Source organism: Fukomys damarensis, unplaced genomic scaffold (genome assembly GCF_012274545.1).
Source record: "Fukomys damarensis isolate Sample0158 unplaced genomic scaffold, DMR_v1.0_HiC HiC_scaffold_19, whole genome shotgun sequence".
In the NCBI taxonomy this organism is placed as follows: Eukaryota; Metazoa; Chordata; class Mammalia; order Rodentia; family Bathyergidae; genus Fukomys; species Fukomys damarensis.
In genome coordinates, this window is record NW_022900931.1 from 58,267,614 (window position 1) to 58,289,178 (window position 21,565).

General features: G+C 53.6%; 1 protein-coding gene across 1 annotated transcript in view; it reads left to right on the forward strand.

Annotated features, from left to right (window-relative positions):
- Positions 1-21,565, forward strand: part of Ryr1 (ryanodine receptor 1) — a 123,215-nt gene that overhangs the window by 46,038 nt on the left and 55,612 nt on the right. Inside the window, exons 39-70 of the mRNA XM_010632870.3 lie at positions 272-545; positions 1,283-1,397; positions 1,480-1,612; positions 1,981-2,075; positions 3,334-3,469; positions 3,703-3,889; positions 3,976-4,084; positions 4,476-4,596; positions 4,691-4,860; positions 6,351-6,571; positions 6,670-6,760; positions 7,646-7,786; positions 8,121-8,284; positions 8,390-8,468; positions 8,672-8,761; positions 9,217-9,357; positions 9,705-9,779; positions 9,875-9,950; positions 10,315-10,438; positions 10,704-10,819; positions 12,510-12,577; positions 12,661-12,782; positions 13,225-13,274; positions 13,650-13,710; positions 13,833-14,071; positions 16,287-16,368; positions 16,842-16,972; positions 17,863-18,195; positions 19,169-19,409; positions 20,678-20,765; positions 20,874-20,966; positions 21,353-21,367. Coding sequence (XP_010631172.1) covers positions 272-545; positions 1,283-1,397; positions 1,480-1,612; positions 1,981-2,075; positions 3,334-3,469; positions 3,703-3,889; positions 3,976-4,084; positions 4,476-4,596; positions 4,691-4,860; positions 6,351-6,571; positions 6,670-6,760; positions 7,646-7,786; positions 8,121-8,284; positions 8,390-8,468; positions 8,672-8,761; positions 9,217-9,357; positions 9,705-9,779; positions 9,875-9,950; positions 10,315-10,438; positions 10,704-10,819; positions 12,510-12,577; positions 12,661-12,782; positions 13,225-13,274; positions 13,650-13,710; positions 13,833-14,071; positions 16,287-16,368; positions 16,842-16,972; positions 17,863-18,195; positions 19,169-19,409; positions 20,678-20,765; positions 20,874-20,966; positions 21,353-21,367 — 4,181 coding nt within the window. The remainder of the gene's footprint in view (positions 1-271; positions 546-1,282; positions 1,398-1,479; positions 1,613-1,980; positions 2,076-3,333; positions 3,470-3,702; positions 3,890-3,975; positions 4,085-4,475; positions 4,597-4,690; positions 4,861-6,350; positions 6,572-6,669; positions 6,761-7,645; positions 7,787-8,120; positions 8,285-8,389; positions 8,469-8,671; positions 8,762-9,216; positions 9,358-9,704; positions 9,780-9,874; positions 9,951-10,314; positions 10,439-10,703; positions 10,820-12,509; positions 12,578-12,660; positions 12,783-13,224; positions 13,275-13,649; positions 13,711-13,832; positions 14,072-16,286; positions 16,369-16,841; positions 16,973-17,862; positions 18,196-19,168; positions 19,410-20,677; positions 20,766-20,873; positions 20,967-21,352; positions 21,368-21,565) is intronic.

Below are 21,565 nucleotides of genomic sequence, written 5' to 3' on the forward strand. Positions count from 1 at the left end.
GATACATGGATTTCAGGTAGTCCTAGGTGCTAAGAAGGAAAATAAGGTCTGAGAGGTGGAAGAGGGACAGGGATGGAAGGGTCACAGAGAGGTGTGCAAAGATGTGCAAAGATCTGGGAAAGGACCAGTGGTATGAAAGGAAGAGACAGTTCCACGCTCCAAGGTCAGCATGGCTAGAGCAGGGTGGTTGGTACCTGAGAGGCCTGTGAGAAGAGGGGCCTCTCCTGCATCCTTCCGGCTCTGTGTTCTGACCCCTGTGTCCCTTTCCCAGATTCCCTGCAGGAGCTGGTGTCCCACATGGTGGTCCGTTGGGCCCAGGAGGACTTTGTGCAGAGCCCTGAGCTGGTCCGGGCCATGTTCAGCCTCCTGCACCGGCAGTACGATGGGCTCGGCGAGCTCTTGCGTGCCTTGCCGCGGGCATACACCATCTCGCTGTCCTCTGTGAAGGACACCATGAGCCTGCTCGAGTGCCTGGGCCAGATCCGCTCACTGCTGATTGTACAGATGGGCCCCCAGGAGGAGAACCTCATGATCCAGAGCATCGGGTGAGGCCCCTCCCCATGGGGCATGTTTGCCTCCAGCCAGTGCCCTATGTAGAGTCCTCTTGATATGATGAGTTTAAGGCCAGCCCGGGCTACGAGTGAGATGCTGTCTCAACAAAGCAAAACATTCTAAAGAAAACAGGGATGAATGAACACAACGAACGAACCATCTGAAAAAGCAGCTGTCATGGTATTGAGCCCTTAAATGTCAAATGTGGCTCCTCCATTCCTCAGCAGCACCTATTAAGCACCTACTGTGTGCCAGGCCTCTGTAAGCACTTGGGGACATGCATGGTATCATGACAGAGATCTCTGTCCTAGGGGAGCCTGCCCTGGGTTGAGGCCTCAGTTTCCTTACCTGTGAAAATAGGGCCAATCATAGTTCCTGCCATCCCCCAGTGGACACAGGGATGAATGAGTTCAAGTCTGTAAAGGGGAAGGTGCAGGGTGCAGAGTAATAGGTCAAGCTTAGGCATGATAGTAGCACTCTGGGAGGCTGAGGCAGGAGGATCAGAAGTTTGAAGCTAACCTGGGCAACTTAAGGTAACCCTGTCTCAAAATTAAAAAATAAAAAGGGGCCAGAGATGCAAAGGCCCTGCATTTAATCCTCAGTACCTTAAAAAAAAAAAAAAAAAAGGAATACAGAAAGGTAAATAAATGTTGTTATCGTGATGATGGCAGTAGTTCCCCCAGACACGGCGACCCCGCCTGTGGTGACCCCACACATTCTCTGTCCACAGGAACATCATGAACAACAAAGTCTTCTACCAACACCCCAACCTCATGAGGGCGCTGGGCATGCATGAGACAGTCATGGAGGTCATGGTGAACGTCCTCGGGGGCGGTGAATCCAAGGTGAGGGCCGAGGTTGGCCTGGGAACTCAGGAAGAGTCCACAAATGGCAGGCACTGACCATGGGCCCACCCTGCCACCCCAGGAGATCCGCTTCCCCAAGATGGTGACGAGCTGCTGCCGCTTCCTCTGCTACTTCTGCCGGATCAGCCGGCAGAACCAGCGCTCCATGTTTGACCACCTCAGCTACCTGCTGGAGAACAGCGGCATCGGCCTGGGTGAGAAAGCCTGACCCCAGGGGCTGCTCCTGGAGCCTGCTGCGCCAGCTCCTGCATTCATTCAGCATTCTACAAACGCTCAGTCTCTGCCCGACACAGCATGTGCGGGTGATGAGTAGCACTGGAACACAGCAGTGACTAAACAGCCCTGCCTGACCCTCACTGGGCTCACAGTGTGATGATGAAGATGGTCCCACATTAGGCAGCGACATCCCACACTGGTCAGACCTGGGATGGAGGAGCACAGAGCAGACAGGAAGGAAAAGGAAAGGGGTGGACAGGGAGGGCTTCCGGAGCTGACACAAACGGGAGTGAGACAGGCAGCTGCGCCCCTCCGAAGATCGCCCTCACTCTCTCTTCCCACACAGGCATGCAGGGTTCCACACCCCTGGACGTGGCCGCTGCCTCTGTCATCGACAACAATGAGCTGGCCTTGGCACTGCAGGAGCAGGACCTGGAGAAGGTGTGGAGGGAGAGGCCTGGCTCTCCCTGGCTGCTGGGACACCTGTGGACTCTGAGCCCCTCCTGGGGGGCGTTTCTGGGCAGCCCAGAATCAGAGGGGAATAATTTGCTGGGAGATAACAGCATCCAGGGGCCCATTCATGGGGCGCTGCAGGGTGGGCACATCCGTACCCTACGCTCCTGGCTGGGTGGTCCCTGCAGTGCAGTGCCTTCTTCGTGCTGTGAGGCCATGTGTGGCTCTGGAGTTCAGCACCTTAGAGTCAGCTCCCTTGCTGTGTGGCTTTGGATAAGTGACCGCCTCTCCAGGCCTCTATGACCTCAGCTCGACAATGAGCAGAGTCACAGAACCAGCTGCACGCAGTTGTTATGAAACAGTGCTCAACAACAGCCAGCTGCTATCATATAATTATTCACTTAACAAATATTTATCATGCACACACTATAGGTGAGGACCTGTCCAAGTAGTGGTGTGACAGTCAAAACTCCCTGTCCTCATGCAGCTGACCTTCTCATTGGGAGGATGGATAACAAGATGAATGAATAACATGCTGTTAGTGAGTGACAGGCGTTAAGAGGGAAAACAAGTGAGAAAGGAGAGAGCTATCAAGTGTAGAGAGTGTGACTGAGGCCTGGGATGTAGCTCAGGGGTGCTGCGCCTGCCTTGCAAGCACAAAGTCCTGAGTTTGATCTGTGGTACCAAACAAAACAAAACAAGAGGTTGTCTGAGTTAGGCAAGAGTGGTCAGAGAAAGTCACTTTGAGAAAGTGATGTTGAGTAAAGCTCAGGAGGTGAGGGCCGGATAGAGACCAGGCGAGGAGCATTCCATGCCGAAGGCACAGTCTGTGCAAAGGTCCAGAGGCAGTGTGAGCCTTGGCGGTTTGAGCAGATACCAGGGTGGATGGAACAGAGAAAGTGAGAGATGAGTGGCTGGAGAGAGCAGGGAAATGACAGGCCATGTGAGATCTTATGGGTCACACTGGGGACTCTGGCTTTTGAGAGAGAGCCACAGCATCTGGCCAGGGCATATGACCTGACTCAAGTGTTCACAGGTGTACATGGAACTGACTGAGGGTAGCAGGGAGCCTGAGGGGGCTGCTGCCGTGGGCCCAGTGGGGATGAGTATGGATAGGACAGGGGTTATTTTCTGAAGGGTCCAGAGATGAAGGGGGCCGAGGAGCTCCAGAGGTGCACAGACGCCTGAGACAGGGCGAGATGGGCATGTGGGTCTGGCCTCTGGCTAAGCCTCCTCCTGTTCCCAGGTCGTGTCCTACCTGGCAGGCTGTGGCCTCCAAAGCTGCCCCATGCTGCTGGCCAAAGGGTACCCGGACATAGGCTGGAACCCCTGCGGCGGTGAGCGCTACCTGGATTTCCTTCGCTTCGCTGTCTTCGTCAATGGTGAGGCAGGGCATGGTGGTGCAGGGCTGGACATGTGGGGGTCAGTGGCCAAAGCCTCCGGGTGTAACCGTCTACATCCTGAGCCTCAGGCCTGCCCAGGTCAGGGATCCTCTCAAGAGAGGCTGGGACTGGGGGTCAACAGGGACCCAGCCTTGTCCCTAGAAGTGTTGGGTGCCCAGGTTGCATGGGGTCCCCAGGCTTATGAGACCTTCTGACCTCCCTGGGGTGGCCAGGTGAGAGTGTGGAGGAGAACGCCAACGTGGTGGTGCGGCTGCTCATCCGCAAGCCTGAGTGCTTCGGGCCAGCCCTGCGGGGTGAGGGAGGCTCAGGGCTGCTGGCTGCCATCGAAGAGGCCATCCGCATCTCGGAGGATCCTGCACGAGACGGCCCAGGTGTCCGCAGGGACAGAAGGCGTGAACAGTGAGTCTCCCGGTTCCCACCCTATAGGGCACCCTTCCCTCCCCATACCCCTGGACGCCCACCCTCAACATCCTGCTCCCTTGCAGCTTTGGTGAGGAAGCCCCCGAAGAAAACCGGGTGCACTTGGGACACGCCATCATGTCCTTCTATGCGGCCTTGATCGACCTGCTGGGACGCTGTGCCCCAGAGATGCATGTGAGATGGGAAATGCCAGGGTGGGGCAGAAGGGAGGGGCACGGGCACCCAGCCTTGTCCTCTTTATCTGGGCATTGGGAGACACTGGTTGGCTCTCACCGTGGGGGTCCTGGACTAGGCATTGCTGGGGACACTGCAGTGACCAACGTAGCCACAGATGCTGATCTCATGGATCTTCTGTCCGGTGTAGGAGACAGACAGCAACAGACCAGAATGGTGGGGGGGGATAGAAGAGGCACAGACAGAGGGGTCAGGACTGGAACTCTAGACTTAGTTCCTCAGGAAGGAGGTCTGCTCTGCCCATTGGAGTGTCTGGAAAGGATGGAATGGAGCAATGTCCAAATGGGGCACAGGTGTCTGATGACTGCCTATCCCCATCTGCCACCCCCAGCTAATCCAAGCCGGCAAGGGTGAGGCCCTGAGGATCCGGGCCATCCTCCGATCCCTCGTGCCCTTGGATGACCTTGTGGGCATCATCAGCCTCCCGCTGCAAATCCCCACCCTGGGCAAAGGTATAAAGTGGCCAGACTTGGCAAGGGAGCAATGCCGGGCAGGGAGCCAGTGGGTCTCAAGGACATGTCTGACGGGTGACCTCCTTGCCTGTAGATGGGGCCCTGGTACAGCCAAAAATGTCAGCCTCTTTTGTGCCGGACCACAAGGCATCCATGGTGCTCTTCCTGGACCGGGTCTATGGCATCGAGAACCAGGACTTCCTGTTACATGTGTTGGACGTAGGCTTCCTTCCTGACATGAGGGCAGCAGCATCTCTGGACACAGTGAGCATCCCTGCTTCCCTGACCACCCTTTCTGCATCCACAGGGCACCCAAGAAGGGTGTTTGTCCTGGAATTGTGTACATAGCAAAATCCCACCATCACCACCACCACCACCATCCGGTTAGGGGGAAAAAAATCCAAACAGAAAAGACTTGTGTTCTGGCAGAGTAGGTAGAGATCTCCAACTTCCGGTTATAAAAACAATCTTTCTAGCTAGCATGGTGGCACACGCCTGTAATTCCAGCACTTGGGGAAACTGAGGCAGGAGGATCACAAGTTCAAGCTCGGCCAGGACAACTTAGTGAACTTGTTTCAAAATATAAAACTAAAAATGGGGTCAGGATATAGCTGAGTATGAAGGCCAATCTCTAAGACTGCCCACCCACAGTCCTTCTCAGTGATGGCAGCACTGTGGACCCAAAAAATCTGGGTACAAAAGTAACAACAGAAGGTGAAAGGCCAGAGAAATGAGTACTGAGGACTGACCACTGATTGAGCAAAATGGAGATGGTGGTGACCTTGACAAACAGTTTCCTCAAGGTGGCAGGGCCAGAGCCTCTGCGGGGGGGGCGGTGCAAGAGAGCTCAGGAGGTAAGGCTGGAGACCGATTTCCTTACAAGTTGCTGGCTGGGGAGGAACAGGAAAGGGATGACTGCTGAAGGGGTGAGCTGGGAAAGGGACGCTGGAACTTGAATCTATAACACATTTATGAGAAATACAGAGTGCAGAGAACAAGTTAACTGACACAACGAGGAAGTATCAAACCAAAGTGGAAATGTGGACAATTCCGCTGGACAAATGGCCCAGTTTCTCCAGCAAATAAATAGCATTACAAGAGGAGGAAAGGGAACAGTTACAGATAAAAAGACCTAAAACACTGGCCAGCCAAATGCAGCGTGCTGACTCTTCTGAGGCCCCGATCCAGACCGTCCCAACTGAATATAAAACAATGTTTGAGACAACTGGAGAAAGTTGATCCTGAAGATGAAACGATTAATTCTGTCACATAATGATGGCAACAGGGGCTGTGAAATACAAGTGCTTGTTAGAATGGAGTGACGTAGTTCAGGGTCTGTGAGTAAAAGGGCGCACGGCTGGGACTTGCATGAAAATACTGTGGGAAATTTCAAGGCCAGCCTGTACTATAAAGCCAGACCTTGTCTCAAAAAAACAACAACAACAACAAACCAACCGCCCCCCAAAAAAAAACTACAGAAAAAAGATGAGGATTGGAGAAGAAATAAGCAGGCAGAACGTCTGTTTCTGTAGACTAGTCAAATCCAAGTAATGGGCTCATATCAGCTTCTGACTTGTGTGCATGTTTGAAATTCTGTAGAGTCCAAAGTAATAAAGAGAGCAGGGTAGTGATGGGAAAAGAGCAAGATTTGGGGAAATGATCAGAAGCCTGGTCCTTTGCCCAGAGTTGTCCGGGAGAGAGTCACAGCCACCCCAGGGGCGTGCAGTGGGCCTGATGTCCGCACTCTGTCCCAGGCCACTTTCAGCACCACGGAGATGGCGCTGGCGCTGAACCGTTACCTGTGCCTGGCAGTGCTGCCGCTCATCACCAAGTGTGCGCCACTCTTTGCGGGAACCGAGCACCGCGCTATCATGGTGGACTCCATGCTTCACACTATTTACCGCCTGTCCCGCGGCCGCTCGCTTACTAAGGCGCAACGCGACGTCATCGAGGACTGCCTCATGGCGCTGTGCAGGTGGGCGGGGCCGTCGGTGGGCGAGGTTACTCAGTGGGCGGGGCCTCCGGGCGGGCGGGCTTCCAGGTGAGATCCACCGCCCCGCGCTGCCCCTGCAGGTACATCCGCCCATCCATGCTCCAGCACCTGCTGCGGCGTCTGGTGTTCGACGTGCCCATCCTGAACGAGTTCGCCAAGATGCCGCTCAAGGTGAGAGCAAGGCTCACTCCCGTGCGCCCTCCATTGCTTCGGTCCGCTCTGGACGAGGGGGCTCAGTGGTATCAGCACCGCCCAATCCAGCTAATCAGCTCTCATGTGAGAGCAGTGTCCTTGCAGAAACCAATTAGCGTCCTCACTTGCTCGCCAAGATTCCCAGGACATTCACTTTGCTTTATTGGTGCCTCTGACATTCCTTAATTAGCTCTTAATTTGCCTAGCCAAGCGAGCCAGCCCCCGCCTCAATTCGCATATTTTTGTGTTGGGGCACAGTACTTTCCGTAATTAGCATTTTATTCGCATGCCTAGACCACCAGCCTTTCACTATTCAAATGAGTGCGTTTATTTGAATAAACAGTACCACAGCTATTCTGAATATTTGCACACTGTCTCTCCTGCTTTTTCATTTGCATAGTGGTTTGCATAAGGAGATACCCCCAACTCGGATATGGTGGCTATTTTGCATGTCTAAATTAGCCCCTACTTCGAGTCTGCACATTGGATAGTGGAGGCACTCTTCTCAGTTATCATATATTTGCATGGGTTCTTGCCTGTGTTTCTATTTGGCATGCTAATCTGCATAAGCACAGAGCACTCTACCCATATGCCCATGTGCGTTGCACCCTACTTATGGATTATTAGCATGCTTATTCCTGTAAAACGACAGACAAAGCCAACTGTAGTTTAATGCCCATCCTGGCTCTAAAATGAGAATGTTAACTTTGCCTGACACACTGTCCAGGGCCGTTCTCCAGTAAACATACCATCCTTTCTCTTAATGGCATATCATTTGCATAGTCCAAACCTCCTTCATAATTTCAAGCACTGCCTCCGTCGGCTTATGCTCCCTCCTGTGGGTCCTTTCTTGCTCCCACCCAGCTCCTCACCAACCACTATGAGCGCTGCTGGAAATACTACTGTCTCCCCACCGGCTGGGCCAACTTCGGGGTCACCTCAGAAGAAGAGCTGCACCTCACGCGCAAACTCTTCTGGGGCATCTTTGACTCCCTGGCACATAAGGTCTGGCCATGCAGGGGACCCCAAAGAGGCCTGTGTAGAAGATCTGGGGCTCAGACTTAGGGGTCCAGATGAAATCCCCAAATTGGAGGGGTTCCATGAAAGGAGCAGCTCTGCACGGGACTCTAGTCTGGGGACTTGGAGATGGGTAACGTGGAGGTGATTTGGGGGTCTAGCCAGGCCTGAAGCTTGGTTTCAGGGAGAAGGACCATAATTCATGTTTGGAGGGTTAGGGAGGAGGGTTAGTGATTAGTATGAGTTGGAGGTCATCATTTCCGGAGTTGGAAAGCTCAGTGAGGCCTGATGGGTCCCCCTGCGCTACCCTTGGTATCCCCAGAAATATGACCAGGAGCTGTACCGCATGGCCATGCCCTGCCTGTGCGCCATCGCGGGGGCCCTGCCTCCTGACTACGTGGATGCTTCATACTCTTCCAAGGCAGAGAAGAAGGCCACAGTTGATGCTGAAGGCAACTTTGATCCCCGACCTGTGGAGACCCTCAAGTGAGAACTGGGGGTGGGAGAAGGTGGGGTTTGAGGTGAACAAGAGGGTTTCAGGGGTGGTGCAAGAACTGGCCCCAACACCTGCTGGCGCCATCCCTCCAACAGCGTGATCATCCCGGAGAAGCTCGACTCCTTCATTAACAAGTTTGCGGAGTACACGCATGAGAAGTGGGCCTTCGACAAGGTTGGCATCAGGGTCCCTGTCCTGGGAACACCCACCCCTGCCAGTCTTCCTCAAGACCCACAGTGTCCTGCAGACCTACCCTTCCCTGAGCCACCCTGCTTTCCCTGGATTACCCAGGTTCCTTGGCGCTCTCAGCTCCTCCAGGGTTCCTCCTGCCTGTGCCCTCATGCTGCCTCCCCTCATCCTGCCCCATCCCCCTCTAGATCCAGAACAACTGGTCCTATGGAGAGAACATAGACGAGGAACTGAAGACCCACCCCATGCTGAGGCCATACAAAACCTTTTCAGAGAAGGTGACCGAGCCTTGGGGACTATACTGGGGGTCGAAATGAAACCTCCACATTCAGGGGTTCAGGAAAGATTGAGGCAGTGTCAGAGGTTTGTATCCAGGTGGATCAGTGCTTAGAGCTCCCCACCCACAGACTATTTTCTCTCATACTGGGTTGCTTCCCTGGGGAACCCCAGATTTCTAGTGTCCCTTCTCTTAGAAGAATCAGGGTGTGAGTTTGATCTCTTGAGCGTAAGACTCGGAGACTCCTGTAAGATGGGATGATGAGATTGTGTTTGGGATGCTCTGTTACGGAGCACATGAGAGACCTGGGCTTGAATCCAGCTGAACCACTTCCCAGCCACATAGTTGAGGATTTTCCTTTCTTGGGACTCTGGAGACAGGGGCCCAAGCCAAGAGCTCCTTCCTCTAATCCTCCCATCCCATTGCACCAACTCTGCTCCCTCTTGTCCACTTCAGGACAAGGAGATTTACCGCTGGCCCATCAAGGAGTCCTTGAAGGCCATGATTGCTTGGGAATGGACCGTAGAGAAGGCCAGGGAGGGTGAGGAGGAAAAAACAGAGAAGAAGAAGACACGGAAGATATCCCAATCTGCCCAGGTGAGGTCATGAAGGTCTGGGTAAGGCATGGGGCTAGGGTGGGAGGTGAGAAGGGTCAAGAAGGGGAGGTGGGAGTCAAAAGAAGCAAGTCCAGAAGAGATGTGTAGAGGTCCAAGTGACCTGGAAAAGGAGACTGCAATGGCCTGAAGGAGCAAAGGGCAGAGGAAAGGAGGGGACGGGTTAGAGACAGGAGGGACTCAGGAATGCAAGCCTCAGGAGGCTGAGGCAGGAGGATCACTTGAGTAAAGGAGTTTCAGGCAGTAGAGGAAGTGTCTAAGAGGAGGGGAGGGGCCAGCCTGGGCTTCCTGTAAGCCCATGCAGCCCTCATCTTCTTCTTGCCCCCTCAGACCTACGACCCACGAGAAGGCTATAACCCACAGCCCCCTGACCTCAGCGGAGTTACCCTGTCCCGGGAGCTTCAGGTGAGACCTCTGATCTTTCACTTGGGGTAGATGGGGGTGTCTGTGGGTGGAAGGCATCCTCCGAATCTGGTCCTTCACTCTGCATCCACCCCCAGGCCATGGCAGAACAACTGGCAGAAAATTACCATAACACATGGGGGCGGAAGAAAAAGCAAGAGCTGGAGGCCAAGGGTGAGGGTCTGTGAGTCCTGGCTTCGTAGCGTGGCTTCTGAACGACTGCCTTCACCCCCTCTGTTTCTGCGTCTGTAGAATGCAATAACTGTTTGCCACCCTAGGGTTGTGGTGAGCGAGTTGGAAAGCAGTGCTTCCGTTATTATTTTTATCTCCTCCTTTATCACTGTCATTGTGCATGCTCTTAACTGCAGAACAGGGCCCGGGAGTTAGCTCAGTGGTGCCGCCGCCTGCCCTGCAAGTGCAAGGCCCTGAGTTAGATACCGGGTACCACAAAAACAAAAACAACAAAACAAAACGAAAAAACCCTGCAGAATAGCCTGAGGTTCTCCTCCACCTTGATTTCTGGTGTTTGTCTCCCCAGGCGGTGGGTCGCATCCCCTGCTAGTCCCCTATGACACGCTTACAGCCAAAGAGAAGGCACGAGATCGGGAGAAGGCCCAGGAGCTGCTCAAATTCCTGCAAATGAATGGCTATGCTGTCACCAGGCAAGTGAGCCAGGCCCCACGGGAAGGCTTCGGGAAGTCGCAGGCAGAAGCTGGAAGGGGCGGGGCCAGAGGGAGGAGCCGGCGGGAGGGGCGGGGTCTAAAGGAGGTGGGCGTGGCATAGGCAGAGATTGGGCCCGAAGTGGGGCACAGAGGAGCTGTGACCTGGGAGAAGGAAGAAGTCAGCAGAGGGAGGACCTGGAGGAGCAGAGGGACAGGAAACAGGGCAGGCCCTGCATCTGAGCTGATCCTGCTCTGCCTCTTGCAGAGGCCTTAAGGACATGGAACTGGACACGTCTTCCATTGAGAAGCGGTTTGCTTTTGGCTTCCTCCAGCAGCTGCTGCGCTGGATGGACATTTCCCAAGAGTTCATCGCTCACCTCGGTAGGAAGAATCCCCTCCCCAGTTTCTGCCTCGCCTACAGATTCACCTAGGAAACCTATTCATATTTATCCCTCCTCCCCTCATCTAATAAGCATCAACTATGCTCCAGGCTTTGTTGGTTGGTGGATTTATAGCGGTCAAAGATCCTGGGCTGGAGATTTAGTTCAGTGGTTCCACTGCCTGCCTCGCAACCACAAGGTCCCAAGTTTGATCCTCCGGTACCAAAAAAGAAGACAAAGATCCTGCCTTTCTGCAACTCCCTTCCTGCAGTGCAGACAGTTAACATCATAAATAACTAAATGATGCAGGATGTTAGGAGGTGGTTAGAGTTACAGGAAGAAGAAATCAATGCCGGGTAGGGGTATAGGGAGTGTGCAACTGGATGTAAATTTAATGAATACAGGCCGTGATGTGACCATCATCCTTTACCCTGAGTGAGACAGAGCCACAGGAGGGGTCTGAGCAGGAGAGGGAGGGACCTGACACGGTGTCCAGAGCCACTCTGGCTTGGCCGGGGTGGAAGCAGGAGCAGAAATGAGACCTGGGCCAATTCTGGCTCTGTTTTGATGGCTGAGACTGTTGGGATGTCCCCCAGATGCCTCTTCTATGTCACTAAGAGTCCCAGCTAGGGCCCCTAGAGTTTTCCCAAGACCCCAGCTTTCCCTGTGAGAGCCACCTCCAGGACCCCCTCCTGCCCCGCAAGTTTCACACGCACTTAGCTCAGCCTACAGCTGAGCCTCCCTGCTGCTCCCACCTTGGCAGCTCCTGCCCCTCTCTGAACCTTTTTCCTCATCGGCCACATGGGGATACAGCTCACTATAACTGCCACCCTTCTGTCGCTTCCTGGCTGTGTGACCCGGAGTCATTATTTCACTGTTGCCTCATCTGGAAAACAGGGGGTACCGACTCTGTCGGGAGGAGACTACAGGGATGATGTTTTTCACGGTACCAGGACAGGTCAGATGTTTAATAATTGGAGCCAGTGTTATGTCACTAATTTTATTCCTATCGCTATTCTTGTTTGACATTGATTAGGGGGTCACTGAGGATTGAATGCAGGGCCTTTGCACGAAGATACATCCCCTGCCCTTTACATTTTTTTTTTTTTTTTTTGAGACAGGGTCTTGCTGAGTTGCTGGATTCCCAAGCTGGCTGCAGTTCGCAGTCCTACTGTCTCGTGCATCACCACGAACAACTGAAATTAATTTTCATTTTCAAATTAATATTTATATCAATTTTTTTCATTTGCCTTACTTATTCATGTATGCCAGATTCACTCAGAACCAGATACTGAAGTTCAGAAAGAAAAGTGCTATGATGGGTGAGGAAGGGATGCTCTATGGCCTTACTACCGGTCTTGTTTGTTCTCCCTACTTTGAGCTTCAGGAAGGGTTTGATCAAGAAATTAGGAAGATCAGGGCTGGGGATTTAGTTTGGTGGTTCCACTGCCTGCTTCTCAAGCTCAAAGTCCCAAGTTCAATCCCCAGTACCGGGGGGGAGGGGAGAAGGAGAGAAGAGGATCACATGAGAGGTAGTGGGGAAAGGTTTATCTAAAAGCTGATAAAGGTGACTTCATACAAGTATTTATCTCCCATCATTTCTTAACTCTGCCATCAGAGTCCCTCGCATCAGAACATGCTGGATTCCCAGTCTTGAACCCATCATGACCTCTGTCTGCCTTCCCCCACAGAGGCTGTAGTCAGCAGTGGACGCGTAGAAAAATCCCCACACGAACAGGAGATTAAATTCTTTGCCAAGGTGAGAGATGGGCTCCAACGCTGGAAGGGACTGAGAACCAGATGACCCCTCACTTACCCCCTCATCTCCTTCCTCGCCTCCAGATCCTGCTCCCTTTGATCAACCAGTACTTCACCAACCACTGCCTCTATTTCCTGTCCACACCAGCCAAAGTGCTGGGCAGTGGTGGCCACGCCTCCAACAAGGAGAAGGAAATGATCACCAGGTGGGCCCCCCGTGACCTTGACCCAGCCCCCTGACCTCACAGGATTGTAATCTGGGGCCACTCACTCCCAACCTTGGCCCTTGGGGGCTCTGTCCTCTACCTGCTGAGGTGACAGAAGGGCTAGGGTAACCAACTGTCCTGGTTTGCCTGGGACCAAGAGGTTTCCCAGGATGCAGGACCCTTAAGTAAACTGGGACAGACTGGTCACCCTGACCACAGGGCAGATGCGCCCCTCAGCGTCCCACATGCCAGCTGTTGCCTGTGACTTTCCAGCTTGTTCATCTCCCTTATCCTCCTCGCCATCATCCGTCCTTCTCCTGGCTCTGTCTTCTGCCCTCTCTCCCTGTCCTTTCTCTCCCTGACTCCTCTACGTCACCACTACCCTCGTCTCCTCAGCCTCCTCACTCCCCCTTCCCTGTCCTGTCCCTTTCTCTCTCTTCAGCCTCTTCTGCAAACTTGCTGCTCTTGTCCGCCACCGAGTCTCTCTCTTCGGTAAGTAACCTTGCTCCTGAGCCTTTCTGCCTGATCTCTCTTCCTTATCACCAGTCCCACCAGGAAAAAAGATTTCCAGCCTCAGTCTTAATTTGAACAGCTTCCCTTGTGCTCTTTCTTGCTATCTGGCTATAGACTGGGTGGCCCTGGGGAAAAGGCAGTGACTGGGATAGCCCTGAGCCTGGCCTCATGAGGCTCCCAGGCCACTGTCCCTAGACAGATCAGAACTGAGATGGAGGAAGTACATCAGAGTGGTCAGGACCGGGGTGGGGGACAGGGGCGGGTAAATGGTGTGCTGACCTAGCCAGGAGGTGGGGACAGAGGGGCAGGGGCTGTCTGGTGGCCCTTCCTTTACCCTCAGCCTTCTTCCCACAGGGACTGATGCCCCAGCTGTGGTCAATTGTCTGCACATCCTGGCACGCTCCCTGGATGCCAGGTAAGACTGTGCTGGTGGTGTCCACTCCCCCTCTAATCGTGGCCTCAGCCCTGGCCCCTGTCCTTCTAGATTCCTCCAAACCGAGCCTCTCCACTTGAGTGTCTCCCCAACTTCCCTCCCAGGACTGTGATGAAGTCAGGCCCTGAGATCGTGAAGGCTGGCCTCCGCTCCTTCTTTGAGAGTGCCTCGGAGGACATCGAGAAGATGGTAGAGAATCTACGGCTAGGCAAGGTGTCCCAGGCACGCACGCAGGTGAAAGGCGTGGGCCAGAACCTCACTTACACCACGGTGGCCCTGCTGCCCGTCCTTACCACCCTCTTCCAGCACATCGCCCAGCACCAGTTCGGAGACGACGTCATCCGTAAGGGCCCTTGAGCCCAAGGGTGGGAATTGGGAGGTGTTTAAATAGGTGGCTTTCAGTGAATTTTAGGTAACAGTAAGTTCACTAGGATATGAATTCAACTGCTTAAATCAAAGACCCTGAGTCTCTGTAGCCCAAACAAGCTAGAAGTTTCTCTCTTCTTCATGCAGCCATCTATTTGTGAGTCAGGATCAGAAGCCCAGGTTCCTTCCATCTTGTTGCTCTGCCTTCCATGAACCATCGCTTTTAACCACATGGGCCAAGAGGGTTTGCCATCACCTATTTCTTCTGGGTACTGACGGAGGAGAAAAACAGAGGATAGCACTTCCATTATTTTAGAGGGATAACCTAGAGGGGTCCTGTTACTTCTGCCTGCATCCATTGGCCAAAACTTGGCACACGGCCACATGTCTTTCCAGAGGAGGCTGGGAAAGGAGCCTTTGCCCTGAAAGGTAGCGTGCTGGGTTAAATATTGAGGTGGAGAGTCTCCTACTAGAGAGAAGAAAAGAACAGGAAGAAGGTGGGAGCTGAGCGTGGGAGTCAGTGAGCAGTGTCTGCTGTTTACCTTACTATGTGTCACACAAGGGGTGCGACCCTGCCTGGAGCTTGCCACACCATGCACAGAGCCCGTGACACACAGCAGGGTGTTGAAGAGACACAGAAAACATGAAGCATGACACTGTGGGAACAGATACCCCAGAGAGCCTTCTAAGATGTGGCCAGGACCAGGTGGAGCCAGTGGAAAGGCAGGAGGGGCAGAGAGAGACTCAGAAGCAGGGGAGGATGGCTGGAAAAGGGCAGAGTTCAGAGTGAAGGCCGGGCCTGGGGACCTAAGGATAGTGAGGCCTCCCTGAGGTACAGAGAGAAGAAGTAGTGAGTTTGGGGGAGATGCTCAGGTGCTGTGAGACAGTGTAGTTGCAAGGGTCCCAGGGGACACCCATGCGGGAGGTGACCAGCATGGGATATAAGGCCAATGGGTGTGGGGACCCGGGATAGTGAGGGCCTCTCTGAGCTTGTTGTTTTATTTGAAATTAGACTCTACTGCTAGGTGTGGTGGTGCTTGCCCATAATCCCAGTACTCACAAAAATACTGAAAGAAAAGAATTGTTAATAATTTTCCCATGTACTTTGCTTTTCACTCTATGGGTGAAAGTATTTATAAAATTTGGGTCAAACTTCTGAACCCTACCCGCCTTGACCCGCCTCATCCCTAAACATTTGGGCTGCACCTCTTAGAACCGGAACCTTCTCTCATATAACCACAGTGTCGCCATCACACCTCACCTGACTATATTTAGTCACCCTCATCACCCGGAAAGTGTCTTTGATTTTTTTTTTCTTTTTTTGTTTTGCTTTTTGTTTTAGAGATGAGTCTTGGCCAGGGATGTAGCTCAGTGGCACTGTGCCTGCCTTGAAAGCACAAGATTGTGACTTGGATCCCTAGTACAAAAAAAGAAAAGAAAGAAAGAATAGAGAGCGGTCTTGATATGTTGCTCTGGCTGGTCTCAATGTCCTGGGCTCAGGTGACCCTCCTGACTCAGCCTCCCAAGAAGCTGGCATATCAGGCATTCACCACCATGCCCAGCTTGTCTCTGATTAAAAAACAACTCAGAATCCTGTCGGTGGCTCCAGTTGCATTTGGCTATGTCTCTGAAATTTGTTTGTTCATTCACTCGTTACCAGGGATCCAACTCAGGACCTTGAGTTTGTGAGGCAAGTGTGGCACACTGAGCTAAATCCCCGGCCCTCTGATGTCTCTTTTAAATCAAGAACAGTCACTGCTCACTCTTTGCCTCAGGACATTTGCGAAGTCAGTGAGGGTCTTAACTTGGCTCTCTGGGTGGTGTGCCGACAATTTGAAAGTGTAGCCAGGATTACGTGAGTTTGCATTTTTCTGGAGGAAGTACTTGTTGCTTTCATCAAAGAGGTCCAAGGAAAGGACACCAGCCTTTACCGAGTGCCTGCTCTATGCCCCATTCTAAAGTTTCAATAATTACCTCATTTGCTTCTCACAGCCACTCCACGAGGAGGTGTTATAATCATCCCTGTTACCGGTAGGGAAACTGAGGCTAAGAGTTGGTCCTTGCTTGTGTCACGCTGCCTCTATGGCCCTGCCCTTACCCACTGCCTGTCTACTTGGAGACAAGGGCGGTGCATGTGGAGGACTGGTCCAGTGGCCGCATCCCAGACCCTCGCCCTCCCTCTCTCCCCTCAGTGGATGACGTCCAGGTCTCTTGCTACCGAACACTGTGCAGTATCTACTCTCTGGGAACCACCAGGAACCCCTACGTGGAAAAGTAAGGAAAGGCAGACATACTTAGGGTTGGTATGGGTGCTGTGGGGCTGGAGGAGAAGGGAGGGAGCCGCAGAAGATGGGGAGGTGAAAAGGGAGAGATGTTCAAATTTTTCTGTAGCCAATATCCTGGGTTAGCTGCACTTCCCAGTGGCTGCCACATGAGGGCGCTCCGGGGAGGTCAGCGCCGAGGTGGAAGCCACTGAGTAGGGGCCAGGTGGGATCCTGGCACTTGCTGGCCAGGATGCCCGATTGCTTCTCTCTGGAGAACAAGCTTGCCCTTGTTGGGGACACACAGAAACAGGACGGGGTGTAGAACCATTTCAAACAGCACAAAACAGACCTGGTAGCCAGGGTCTCTGCCCCCAGAGGACTCTGGGTGGGGGGGCAGAAGGGCCGCCATCTCTGTGTGGTGGGGCTGGGACTCGGGATCCAGAGGACAAGGCACACGGAAGCTAAACACAGCCCTTCTTCCAGGCTTCGGCCAGCCCTCGGTGAGTGCCTGTCTCGTCTGGCAGCAGCCATGCCGGTGGCGTTCCTGGAGCCACAGCTGAATGAGTACAACGCCTGCTCTGTCTACACCACTAAGTCTCCCCGGGAGCGGGCCAGTGAGTCATGTGGGGCTGGAGCTGTCTGGGGTCACATTCTACCCAGCGCAGGCCCCAGGGAGGGCCCCCCTTGCGGGTAACATGATCCTCAAATCTAGGCTATGAGAGGCTGAGGGTACCCCAAGGTATGGGTGCTCCACAGGCAGGAATCCCAGAGTTTGGGAGTCCTGGCTGTTACCCGGGGAGAATAGGTCAGGGTTGGCATTTGGGGGTGTTTGGGAAGTAATAGCAAATGAAGGCTCCATGAAGCTTAAGGACCCAGGGAGGATTAGGGAGCATGGGTTCATTCGTTCATTCATTGTTCATTCAACAAACATTTATGGAACACCTTCTATGGACAAGGAAGGTACCATCCTGAGATTCAGCAGTGACCAGACAAAAATGACAGAAATCTCTCGACCTCCCAGTCGGGGGCAGAGAGTAGATAGGGATGTGGGTCTCAGGGAAACAGACCTTCAGCCAGGAAATGTCTTTCTAACCACTGCTCTGTGCCCAACACCCAGAGCCCGGCCCTCAGTAGGAAGCCAGCGAGTGCGTTCCAAGGGACAGAATCAGAGTGCAGGATTCAGAGAAAGAGAAGGCAGGGCTGCCTGGGTCGGAAAGGGCCCCTTCTGGAGTTGCTGCATGGCAAGGTGGAGCGTGCAAGATTTTAGGAGTGGAGCTGTCTAGAAGTGAGACGACTTTGAGTTCAACTTTAGGGAACAGCTGGGCCTGGGGATGTGAAGGGCTTAGGGGGCCGCTGAATTTCAAAGTCAGGGTGTGGGCCTGGCTGAGTTGGGGGTGGGATCGGAAGAATGGGGTCTGGGAGACTCGTTAATGTACACGAGGTCAGGCCACTGAGGCCTGGGGGCAGTGGGTTGGTGTGCCCTGACCCCTGCCTGTACCCCCAGTCCTGGGGCTCCCCAACAGTGTGGAGGAGATGTGTCCTGACATCCCAGTGCTGGAGCGGCTGATGGCAGATATTGGGGGCCTGGCCGAGTCGGGGGCCCGCTACACAGAGATGCCACATGTCATTGAGATCACGCTGCCCATGCTGTGCAGCTACCTGCCCCGCTGGTGGGAGCGCGGCCCCGAGGCACCCCCACCTGCCCTGCCAGGTCGTGCCCCCCCACCCTGCACGGCTGTGACCTCCGACCATCTCAATTCCTTGCTGGGGAACATCCTGCGCATCATTGTCAACAATCTGGGCATCGACGAGGCCTCGTGGATGAAGCGGCTTGCTGGTGGGTGAGGGCACTGGGCCTGTGGGGGCCAGTGTGCTGCGGGGTCCCTGGCCCAGATGGAGGCAGAAGGAGGTCCAGGGCCCTGTGGACTCCTGGGAGTTGGGGAGGGTCCAAGGACAGGTCTTCCCGGGGTCAGAATCAGTGTCACAGAGCTCTGGGTGGGTGGGTGGGTCCTGAGAGTCCTCTGGAATGGGTTGTGAATTTCTGGAGTCTTGGAGAGGGTTAGATCTGAGGTGAGAAGCTGAGTCAGAAGCCTGAGTTCCTCAGAGGGCCAGGTCAGGTTTCAGGGTCCCTGATGAACAGTTAGGGTTCTAGGCCAGAGGTCAGGAAATGGGTCTTTATATTGTTAAGATTCTCAAGTTCAGTGAGAATTGATGGTTCTTGATGGGTTAGGTAGCAAAAACTGGTCTCTCCCCACCACCCTACCCCCACCCCCAAAAAAGTTTCTTGTCAGAAATCAGGCTTTTGATTAGTTAAGTTGGGATTCAGGACTAGCATCAGAGAGATAGGGTCAGAAGTCAGGGTCTGAACTAAGAAGCCAGGGTCATAGTCAGAAATTACATAATGAGGCCAGAGTCTGGGTACGGGCCAGGTCAAGGGTTGAGGAGTGGGGTTGGAGTCAGGCCGGTTAAGATAAGCAGCTTAGGGTTCAGTTGTTGGGGCTCAGAGATCGGGGACTATGTCAGGCTGCGATCACAGGATAGGGCCTGGGCTGTAGGTTCAGTTGTGGAACTTTGGTTAGGATCAAAGTTCAGGGGCAATGTCAGAGGTCAGGGCTGTGGTCAGGAGTGGAAGAGGAGGATGTGGGCTCAGAGGCTAGAGTCAGGCTGGGGTCAGATGACCATCGCTGGGTCAAAGGTACCGCTTGGCAGACATGGGCTGGGAATGAAGACCAAGGGCTATGCTGGAGGTGAGAGGTGGGGTCAGAGGTCAGAGGTCAGGAACGAGTGACACCTGCTCTGCATTCCCGCAGTGTTTGCCCAGCCCATCGTGAGCCGTGCTCGGCCTGAGCTCCTGCGCTCCCACTTCATCCCCACCATCGGTCGCCTCCGCAAGCGGGCTGGGAAGGTGGTAGCTGAGGAGGAGCAGCTGCGTCTGGAGGCCAAGGCAGAAGCCGAGGAGGGTGAGGTCCTGGTGCGAGATGAGTTCTCCGTGCTCTGCCGGGACCTGTACGCTCTCTACCCGCTGCTTATCCGCTACGTGGACAACAACAGGTCAGCATGGCCCCAGCCTGTCCACACATACTGCATCCGGACTCTGGTTTCCCAGATCCACTGGGCCATCCCTCAGCCTGACCCACATCTGCTTCTCCAACCCCTGGCTGACCCACCCCACCTCTGTTCCTTCCTCCTTGTCCCCTCTGGCTTTTATCATCTTGGCCCAACGAAATCCAGCCCTTTTAGATTTCTCACTGCTTGAAACCCCACGTGCAGGGCAGTGTCGCCTTAGCAAGCTGTATCAAAGCCTCAGCACTTTCCAGTTTCAGGCATCCACAGGGGACCTCAGACCACGTACCCCACTGATAAGGGGGCACAACTGCATGGATCCTCCTCTTTTGCCGTGGGGTTGTACGGCACTTTCTGCAGCTGGATACAGCTTGATATTTGCCAGTCTTCGCTGGGTGGGTTATTTAGGTTATTTCTGATTTCTCTGTGACTAACAATGTTGCATCCATCCATTTCTGTGCTCACAAGTGGTTATTGCTATAGTAGATTTCTAGGGATGAGAGGGTGGGGTCAAAGGCAATGAACAAATTGTGTTCTGTTCACAACAGAACAGTACACAGCAGTGAAAGTGAACACGTTCTGACATATAACGATACGAACAAGTCTCACACATCAGGTTCGGGGAAAGGAGCCAGTAAAAAAAAATGAGGGACTGGGGATTGAGCTCAGTTGTGCCACACCTGCCTCGCAAAGGGAAATCCCCAGTACCAACAAAACAAAACAAAACAAAAAAAAAGTACCCATGTCCAGAGTTATGTAATGTTTAAGAACTGATAAAAATAACTTGTGGTCTAGCAGACCAGATGCAGGTCAACTTTCAGGGGGAAGGATGAGGGACAGATAAGGACAGAAGGAGAGGAGGGAAGGAGCTTTGTGGGACAGATAAGTTCTCTTTGGGAGGCAGTTCTGTGTGTGTTCATTTTGTGACAATTAAGCAAGTTGATGTTTCCTTATGTGTATACTCTCGAACTCAGGTCCTTGTGCTTGTGAGGCAGGCGGCGACACCACTGAGCCAAATCCCTAGCCCCCTTATGTGTATACTCTTATTTCCATAAAAAGGTTAGAGAAACAGGAGAAATTTTTAGAAAAGCAATAGTCAATACAATATCTAAATGTTTATGTGAATGGTCAGATTTCACTAGAAAACTCCATCCTGCTCATTGGATGTTCCTGATCCCCTGCCCTCTCCTGAGCTCTCTGGGTGGCCCCTTCCCTGGGGATTCTGGTCCCCTCACCAGCCCCTTCGCTGATCCCAGGGCGCACTGGCTGACAGAACCCAACCCCAACGCCGAGGAGCTGTTCAGGATGGTGGGCGAGATCTTCATCTACTGGTCCAAGTCCCACGTGAGTCCCTGCCATGCCACTGTCCTCTCCATGAGCGGAGAAGCTTCTGTCCGCAGGCGCCCTCCCTCCCTCACCCCGCTGACCCCCGACACTACTTCCCCCCACCAGAACTTCAAACGAGAGGAGCAGAACTTTGTGGTTCAGAATGAGATCAACAACATGTCCTTTCTGACTGCTGACAACAAGAGCAAAATGGCCAAGGTGGGTGCTTTCTTCTGGGAAGAGGTCTTAGCAGGGAGGCAGGGAGTAGCCCCCAGGGATTCCTCTCTGACCCCCACCCCACCCAGCCCGCCTGCCCTGTCATGGTCACATTTCCTGTAGCTCTCAGAGCAGTTCTTTCTGTCCTATCCCCCATCTCCTGCTTTCCCATCTCCTCCCTTTCCTCTCCCCCATCCTACAACTGCCCTCGTTGGGCTCATAAGGAACAAACCCATCCACCCAACCAGGAGCTAGAAATGGCCAGCTAAGGGATGGGTGGCAGGGTGGGACAGAGGAGTTGTGGTTGTTGTCAGGGTGGAGTTGGGCCTGGGGTTCTCTGCAGGGCTGGGGTAACCCTTCTTGTCTCTGTCTATAACCCAATGAAGCAGGCGGGAGACGTACAGGTCAGCCCCACATCTGGGACCTTCTGCATGGCTTTTGGCTAACACCCCTTACCCTCCAAAAACCCACCCCCATCCCCTACCCCTGTTCCCCACCTTTAGGCTTAGAATCCCTATCCTGTTCCTCCTCCCAAAACATCCATTCCCTTCCCAATACTCAGCTTCTGGCAATTTGAATTCTTTTTTTTTTTTTTTTTTTTT